At 42.2% G+C, this 9,709-nt stretch overlaps 1 protein-coding gene across 1 annotated transcript; it reads left to right on the forward strand.

Moving 5' to 3' along the window:
• Positions 1 to 2,711: 2,711 nt before the first annotated feature.
• LOC144678553 (intraflagellar transport protein 122 homolog) lies at positions 2,712 to 8,682 on the forward strand (the record flags this gene model as incomplete). The annotated part of the gene is made up of 4 exons (XM_078538302.1): positions 2,712 to 2,883; positions 4,907 to 5,009; positions 7,420 to 7,560; positions 8,585 to 8,682. Coding segments are annotated over 4 exons (514 nt in total), but the record flags the coding sequence as incomplete, so codon positions are not given.
• Positions 8,683 to 9,709: the final 1,027 nt, after the last annotated feature.

The raw sequence follows: 9,709 nt of genomic DNA on the forward strand, positions 1-9,709 counted from the left end.
TACTCAATTGTGTTGCAGAGTTTTTGTAGTTGTCAGTGAGTTATGATGCGTGTGGTTTCTTTTTTGAATATTTGTTCATGGGATTTGGGTGTCACTGGTTAGGCCAGCATTTATTGCCCATCCCTAATTGCCCTTGTTCAGAGGGCATTTAAGAGTCAACCACATTGCTGTGGGTCTGGAATCACATGTAAGCCAGACCAGGTAAGGACAGCAGATTTCCTTCTCTAAAGGGCATTAGTCAACCAGATCGGGTTTTATGACAATCAGCAATGGTTTTGTGGTCATCAGCAGAATTCTAATTCCATATTTTTATTGAATTGAAATCTGCTGTGGTGGGATTCGAACTCGTGTCCCCAGAGCATTACCCTGTGTCTCTAGATTACTAGTCCAGTGACAATACCACCGCACCATACAGTATCAGAAAAAGACACAGACACATTTAATTCAAATTTAAGTTGCCTAGTTATATTTTGATCTCTGTGTTTTTGGTGCCAGCCAATTCAGTTATCCACTGTTTCAGCATGCAATGTCATCATATTGTTTGGGATTGCTGAGATAAAACTTTTCAACACTGTAAACAACTTTGCTGATGGCTGTACAATGTCCAGTACCGTTTGTAGCTCCTGTTATGATCCTTGACCAGACCTCCATGTTATTGGCACGATACGGTATGGACCAGTAATCTTTTGTTTAATGTAGACAAAGTTTGAGATTCAAGACTCTTTCTCAGTGAATAAAGTCACAAGATTTCATTGGTTTTGAACAAACAAAAATAAACTTTACAATACAAGGTCAGAAAGGTAAAACAATTCACAATACCTATCTTATACTTTAACGTTCAGGATTAATATGAGGTACATGTGAATTAAGAAGCAGATTGTGGTTGAACACACCACACTACACAATAAATGGCAGAGGCGACCAAGACAGAGTCCATGGATTTCTCAACAACCCACCCAGACATCAGGAACACTGAGTCAACTAATCTCACTGAAACTCTATCTCTCTCATGAGGGATTCCAGTTCTTCACCTTCGAAGATCTAACCTGGAAATTCTTTCCAAAAGTCGCTTCAGCTCGGATAGTATCAACGACAACCCACCTTGCAGGGTTTCAATCTCGCCTCCTGAGATTCTGTTCCCATGGATCCCTGACTATGCACTCAAGCACCAACTCACAAGCACACCTTCAGCCCTTCGGCTGCGTCAATCAGAACACTGCTGACACAAAGGAGTACCTTTGCCTCAACTTAGCATGAAGTCACCAACTTTAAGTTGCCTTCTTCACTTGGCCTGCTCCCCACGGCCTTTTTTCTGTTTGGAGCCTGTTTCTCTGCTCCTGTCTTTTTAGCTGAACTGGGACTTTTCCTGTCCGTTACCTCCCTGGGACCCTTCTTTTGCGAATTTCCCTGCCCCCTCTCCCCTTTGGGACCTCTCCCTGTCCCCTACATGGGACACTAGTCTTCCATGGTGCTCCAATCTCGTTCACCTGCCCATGTTTTTATCCTGTTTTTCTTCCTGCACAGGCATGCTGGGCCCTATGAATGTAAAAAGTGTAAAACTGCGCATGTGCAGCCAGCTCCTGGTCTACGCATGCGCAAAAACTGCAAGGCCTGTCAGGAGTTGAAGCTCCCGACCTCCGCTCTCAACGAAGTATGTGTCGTTTTCATACCACTCCTCAGATAATGAAACAGTCTGTGCCCACATGCAGCAAGACCTGGACAACATTCAGCTTTGGGCTGATAAGTGGCAAGTAACATTTGCAATACACAAGTGCAGGCAATGACCATCGCCAACAATAGAATCTTAACATTTACCCTTGATGTTCAGTGGTATTAGTATCACTGAATACCCCACAATCAACATCCTAGGGGTAATCATTGACCAGAAAATTAACTGGACTAGCCATATAAATCAATCCTTGTGCCTGCATGGGTGCCTGTTCCCATAGTTATAAATTGCTAACTGCACAGGGCTGCTGCATCTCTATTCCCTCTGCTGCCCAATCAGTACATGTTCTCCCTGTAGAATAACCCCGGAAACCAAAGCACAAATCAACAAACGAACACATGGACCAAATCACGAAGCAGCACAGAAACACATGGACCAAATCTTAAACCGACACACATACTGACCAAACCACGAGCCAACGCAGACACATAAACTGACCAAACCATGAGCCAACGCAGACACGCAAACTGACCAAACCGCGAGCAAACACAGACACGCATACTGACGAAACCATGAGCAAACACAGATACACATACTGATGAAACCATGAGCAAACACAGACACATACTAACCAAACCATGTGCAAACAAAGACACAAATATTGACCAAACCACGAGCACACACAGAGACACACATTGACCAAACAATGAGCAAATATAGATACACACACTGACCAAAGCACACCAACACAGACACGCACACTGACCAATCCACCAGCCAACACAGGCACGCACACTGACCAATCTACCAGCCAACACAGGCACGCACACTGACCAATCCACCAGCCAACACAAGCACTTGCACTGACCAAACACAAACACACACACTGACCTAACCACAAACCAACACTAACCAAACATAACAATAGAGAAAATTGTGGACCAAACAATGAAAGAACACAGGCACATATGCTTAAATTTTCCTAAGTTTATACCAAAACACCATTGAACTATAATGAGAATCTATTTGTTTACTTGCATAGGTTAATTGATGTAGCTCGAAAACTAGACAAGGCTGAGCGGGAACCCCTATCAAGATGTGCCTATTTTTTAAAGAAGCTGCAGCATCCTGGTTACGCGGCGGAAACATATATGAAAATGGGAGACCTCGAGGCTCAGGTCCTGCTGCATGTGGAGACCAGGCACTGGGAGGAGGTGAGGATGATTTCCAACAGGTCATGTTGAGAAATAATTGCATGAATAGGCACAATGGTGATTAAACAGTTTTCCCTCAAGGCAGACCTGTGTGTGTGTAGTAAAGATGATATGATTTTTCTGATTGTTATAGGATTACGAGCTACTAGTGCTATGTTTCTTTTATTCATTCATGGGATTTTGGCGTCGCTGGCAAGGCCAGCATTTATTGCCCATCCCTAATTGCCCTTGAGAAGGTGGTGGTGAGCTGCTTTCTTGAATCGCTGCAGTCCATGTGGTGTAGGTACACCCACAGTGTTTTTAGGGAGGGAGTTCTTGGATTTTGACCCAGTGAAGGAACAGTGATTTAGTTCCAAGTCAGTGGCTTGGAGGGAAATTTTCAGGTGGTTGTGTTCCCATGTGTCTGCTGCCCCTGTCCTTCTAGGTGGTAGTAGCCATGGGTTTGGAAGCTGCATCTTAGGAGCCTTGGTTAGTTCTTGCAGTGCCTCTTGTAGATGGTACACCCTGCTGCTACTGTGCGTTGGTGGTGAAGGGAGTGAATGTTTGTGGATGGGGTGCCAATCAAATGGGCTGCTTTGTCCTGGATAGTGTCAAGGTTCTTGAATGTTTTTGGAGCTGCACTCATTCAGGCAAGTAGAGAGTATTCCACCACACTCCTGACTTCTGCCTTGTAGATTGTGGACAGGCTTTGAAGAGACAGGAGGTGAGTTATTCGCCACAGGATCCCTAGCCTCTAACTTGGATGTTGATAGTGGGGAATTCAGCGAGGGCATTGCCATTGAATGTCAAAGGGTGATGGTTAGATTCTCTCTTGTTGGAGATGGTCATTGCTTGGTACTTGTGTGGCGTGAATGTTACTTGCTGCTTGTCAGCCCAAGCCTGGTTATTGTCCAGGTCTTACTGCATTTGGACATGGGCTGCTTTAATATCTGAGGTGTCGCGAATGTTGCTGAACATTTTGCAATCATCAGTGAACTTCCCCACTTCTGACCTTATGATGGAGGGAAGGTCATTGATGAAGCAGCTGAAGATGGTTGGACCTAGGACACTACCCTGAGGAACTCCTGCAGCAATATCCTGGAACTGAGAAGATTGACCTCCAACACAACCTTCTTCCTTTGTGCTGGGTATGACTCCAACCAATGGAGAGTTTCCTGATTCCCATTGACTCCAGTTTTGCTAGGGTTCCTTGATGCCATCAAGCTATTACCAGTACTCACCACTGACTTTGTTCATACTGTAGTGAAAAGAGATGACATTAATAACAAAATAATAGGGATCCTATAATCTTAAGAAAATCGAAAGTTATGAGAGAGTCTGGACAGTCCTATACTAGTTCTGCAAAGTTTTGGGCATAAAACAAAATTACTTATCAGTTTGATCTGAATCAGACAACTTAATGTTGGCTGGTGCAAGGAATGGCAATTTCACACAAGTTCTATAGGGAGACCTCTTCTGAGATTGAAATTAAAGAACTTCGGGAGTAGAATTGCTCTGGTCACTTGGTATAGTGACATTATAAATGGGCTTCAGGAAGGTTTACTCTGTTCAATTTTTTAGTGAAATCATGCACACATATGTAGTAAAAGATCACAGGAAAGCTTCATGAGCTCAGTTACAGTGTAGCTATAGACAACTCCATCCCCCAAAGCAACATTTTCCATATTGTTGGGACATTGACTCACTTCTCCACCTTTGTTAGTATTGCTGATCCACAATTGTTCAGGGTCTCAGCAGGTCAGATAAGATGAGTGGCTTCAGTTTATCTTCTTTCCATTAAGTGAGGACAGATTTTGTATGTGCTACAGCCCTACTGGTTCCCTAGCTCAGAAACCCCTATGTTTATCCATTCTTGTGCTGCTTCAACTTTCCCCAAGTGACTGATCTAGGCAGTACCATGCAATGACCAACTCCTGATTAGCATCCCGGTGTGTGCTGTTGGACCATTTAGTACAGTGCCTAATGATGGATAATGCCAATCTGCTTCTCATGTTTTTGGCTTTTCCTTTTTTTTTCTGTTCAGGCCTTTACTTTGGTGGCTCGGCACCCAGAATTCAAGGACACTGTGTATGTGCCATATGCACAGTGGCTGGCAGAAAATGACCAGTTTGAAGAAGCTCAAAAAGGTGAGAATTAGTTAGGTTTGGCTGGGTAAAGTCAGGGCTCAGCCATGTTCAGATAAGAAAAGAGATATTATATTATCCAAATCTAATTCTCTTATGCTGTCTTTTTCTGCTGTGAATAAAATAACAGTTTATGAGCATATTCTTTGATTTTCTGTGAAAGTCTGCAAGTGGGAAATTATTTCACTGCTTGCCAAGGAAATAATAAAGGTTTACCAGACTGATACCTGAAATGGGCGGGTTGTCTTATGAGGAAATGTTGGACAGACTAGGCTTGTATCTGCTGGAGTTTAGAAGGTTAAGAGGCAATTTGAAACATCCAAGATCCTGAGGATTCTTGACAGGGTAGGTGTGGAGAGGATGTTTCCTCTTGGGGGAGAATCTAAAACTAGGGGTCACTGTTTAAAAATAAGAGGTCACCCATTTAAAACAGAGATGAGGCCAATTTTTTCTCACTCAGAGGATGGTGAGTCTTTGGAACTCTCATACTGAAAAGGTGGTGGAAGCAGAGTCTTTGAATGTTTTTAAGGCAGAGGTGGATAGATTCTTGGTAAGCATGGGGGTGGTAGGTTATCAGGGTAGGTGGGATGCAGATTTGAGGTTACTTTCAGATCAGCCATGATCTTATTAAATGACAGAGCAGGCTCGAGGGGCTGAATGGCCTACTGCTCCTTGGTTGTATGTAATAAAGAAAAAGCAGCTTATAGTCGGTGTCTGGTTTAACGTGTTTTGACATTGGCTCTGAAGTTCCTTGGATGTGCTGTTGGTGTCCAATGGACCTGACTGGAAATGGGCAGGTATATTATCCTGAAAGGTCCCCACTAACATTAAGATTTTCCTGTCAGTCATATGAGGGGTGGAACTTCTGTTCACTCAGGTACGTTGTTGCAAGCTCCTTTTTTTCACCCTTTACAGCATGGCTGATGTCTCAGGATCAGCCTGTGATTAGAGGCTTGGGGTAGAACTGCCTACTCTGGGAGTTTTCGTAACCCTGGTTCAGTTGGAATCACACAGGAATGGAAACTGGTACGCTGAGAGAGATAAAGCATTGTCACGACTCACTGGGAGAGTGCACTGTAATATCAGCCCCACTATTCCCTGAGCCACGACAAATATGAAAAGTTTGACCAAACCACCAGGTTGCCCCAATTCTACTCAATTTAGGTTAACAGAATATGAACACCAGGTTTGTAAACTTCATAAGTAAATAACTGTTTATTGAACAAATTGTCTTTAACTAGTGGCAAAAGAAAGAAACATGAGCTGCTAACTTCTAACTCAATAACTTAAACTCTAGAGAACAAAAGTACCTGGAAAAACTCAGCAGGTCTGACAGGATCTGCGGAGAGGGATAAAAGGTGGAGATAAAACAATGGATGGAAATACATTTAAAAATAATGGAAATAGGTGGGAAAAGAAAAATATATATAAATTATTGGAAAAAGGGGGATCAGAAAGGGGGTGGGGAAGGAGGAGAGAGTTCATGATCTAAAGTTGTTGAACTCAATATTCAGTCCGGAAGGCTCTACCCCTTCTTAAACCCCTATACACAAACACACATACACACACACAGAAGACACACAAAACATGGATTTTAAGGGTGGGATAAAACAGTTCAATAGCACCAATCTGGAGTACAGGATTAGATGGGTTGATTTTGATTGATGCCTTCCAAATTCCTTGCAGTTTGTTGTTGATGACACGATGTGGTCTCCCAGCACTTTCAGTCTGTGGTTCACTGGTTGAACAACTTGTTTTTCAGTGTCTATACTGGTGATTTTTCCCCTTTTCCTCTTGACAGGGGTTTTCAGAGAAAGCAGGTTACAGAGATGTGAGGAACAACCAGCTAGCTATTATGGCAGAATTGCTGGAATCTTACAAACACAGGAGAGAGAGGTTTCAGGTCTTCCCTCTTTGCAGGCTAGGAGCTGTTCTGCCTGCACTGTTACCAAACAAAAACCTGGTCACCTGGTCAGGAGCCAATTAAAATGCTGTTGTCAGGCAGTCTCCCTTAGTCCAGAACCCCTTTCCGGCACCATCCTGTTCTCTATGGCACTCTTGTGTTCCAGGATAGCAACATTGTCCCTAGGGAGGAGGAACAGAGAAGTGAAGTGGCCTGAGGACTGAAGCCCTTCCCACCCAATAATGGGGAGGCACCAAATTTCATGATTAAATAGGAAAATGTGTGCTGAAGATGCACCTCTGTTATCATGCCTGCCTGCTGGCCCAATCCTAATGCAGCGCCAAAATTCTAACGGGGTCACAACTGCAGGACATCGATAGGTTTGCTGCAGCATGACAATTTTCAGTGCAGCAGTGACCAGCTTGCTAATTACATGTACGTTATGAAAGATCTCTAAAAGTTTGCTTTGATTTCTCATGATGTTTTGGGTTCCTTTGCTATCGCTCCCAGCATTTCACAAGGCTGGCCGGCAAGGTGAGGCAGTCAAGGTTCTGGAACAGCTGACTCACAATGCAGTTTTGGAAAGTCGGTTCAATGACGCTGCCTATTATTATTGGATGTTGTCTATGCAGTGCCTGGATATAGCTCGAGGTAAGATCACTATTATTATTGGATGTTGTCTATGCACTGCCTGGATATAGGTCAAGATAAGACCACTATTAGAACCATAGAACACTACAGCACAGAAAACAGGCCATTCGGCCCTTCTAGTCTGTGCCTAAGTATTATTCCACTAGTCCCATTGACCTGTACCTAGTCCATAACCCTCCAGACCTCTCCCATCCATGTATCTATCCAATTTATTCTTAAAACTTGAGTGAGCCCGCATTTACCATGTCAGATGGTAGCTCGTTCCACATTCTCACCACTCTCTGAGTGAAGAAGTTCCCCCTAATGTTCCCCTGGATATAGCTTGAGATAAGACCACTATTATTATTGGATGTTGTCTGTGCACTGCCTGGATATAGGTCAAGATAAGACCACTATTATTATTGAATGTTGTTTATGAACTCCAAGGCCCAGCAGTTAGTTCCTGGTAGCAATGCTCCATAGAACTGCACACAAAATTGACCCTGACTGCTATCCCCTTCCATGTATGTTGCATTGCTGAACAACCTACCTCACTTAGTAGCACCGTTAAACAGCTGTTTAGGATCACTTGTTCACAGACCCTGTTTCTTGCTTCTGCCTTTCTTTTGACGCCTATTGTTTTATAAGTGGCTGCATTGTTAACTTTTGTTTGAAAGCCTTGAAATGCTTTGAACTCATGTAAATATTCACTGAGGGCTTATCCCTCAGGATACCTAATGTTTCTAATTTTTGTGAAAACAAAGCTCAATATATGGGTCACACAGCCTCAGCATTAGGGTCAGAACATTTATCAGAAGTTAACTAGATTTGAGAAATAACTAGATACATTTCTGGTAAGAAAGTAGATTGATAGGTAATTGGATGAATGCTTTTACATATCAAACAGATGAGCTTATTTAACATATTGGTCATTTCTTGATAATTCTGATGCAAATTTTAACAGTTAACATCTGGATGAAATTTAGTTTGTTTTTATTTAATTAGGCAGTATAATTTTAAAAAACTATTTGCAAATATTTAACAGAAAATGCAGAGAAGCAACTCGAGATGCTTAAAATGTTTCACCATTTCCAGCACCTGGCAGAACTTTACCATGCATACCACTCAATCCAGAGATACACGGTAAGAAACTGTTAAGAAGGACTTTCCATAAATAAGATTCTCTCTGAAATCTGCTTTCTAAGATTTATTGTGAGTCAGCCTGTGGATTGCTAACCTTTGAGTAAATTTTAGCCCAGAATGATAATCAGATGTATGGTTTGTTTTTTAGGATAAATAGAAGAAAATTGTCAAACTCCATTAAAAGATTATATTTGATTTCTTCATGTAAAATAAATCAGGTTGTTGGTTTGCAGTTGGCTTCATCTCATCAGAATGTCTTTCAGTATACTTTCTAAGAAGTTATGATCATAGAACCCTGTACACACAAGGTACTTCGCTAAATTTGAAATAGATATTGAACAACTAAGGTATTATCTGGATCACTGCAAGGTCTGCTTAGTGGGTGTCCAGTGATGCAGAACATGAATGAATATATCATCTAGAGCTGGAACTTGTACCATTTGGCGGCAGTAACATCAAGCGCCTCAATTTTTATCGCCCTTTAATCTCCCCTAAAAGGCAATACAAACCTAGTCCGTGTAGCCTATCCTCATAATTTAACCCTTTTAGCCTCAGTATCATTTTGGTGAATCTGTGCTGCATCCCCTCCAAGATGAATATATCTTTTGTCTGGGAACTGGGGATAGTGCACTGTAATATCAGCCCTACTGTTCCCCGAGCCACGACAAATGTGAAAAGTTTGACCAAACCACCAGAATGCCCCAATTCTACCTAACTGTTTATTTTAAATTAACAGAATACGAGCACCAGGTTTGTAAACTTCATAAGTAAATAACTGTTTATTGAACAAATTTCGTTAATCAGTGGCAAAAGCAAGAAATATGAACTGCAATTTCTAATTCTGTAACCTAAACTCTGCCCTTCCTTAAATCCCTATACACACACATACAAGACACGTAAGACACACAAAACCGTGGATTTTAAGGGTGGGATAAAACAGTTCAATAGCACCAGTTCTGGAGTACAGGATTTGATGGGTTGATTTTCATCGTTGTCTTCCAAATTCTTTTCAGCTCTCGTTGATGAC

The sequence above is a fragment of the Cetorhinus maximus genome, unplaced genomic scaffold (assembly GCF_964194155.1).
Source record: "Cetorhinus maximus unplaced genomic scaffold, sCetMax3.hap1.1 HAP1_SCAFFOLD_4617, whole genome shotgun sequence".
Classification (NCBI taxonomy): domain Eukaryota; kingdom Metazoa; phylum Chordata; class Chondrichthyes; order Lamniformes; family Cetorhinidae; genus Cetorhinus; species Cetorhinus maximus.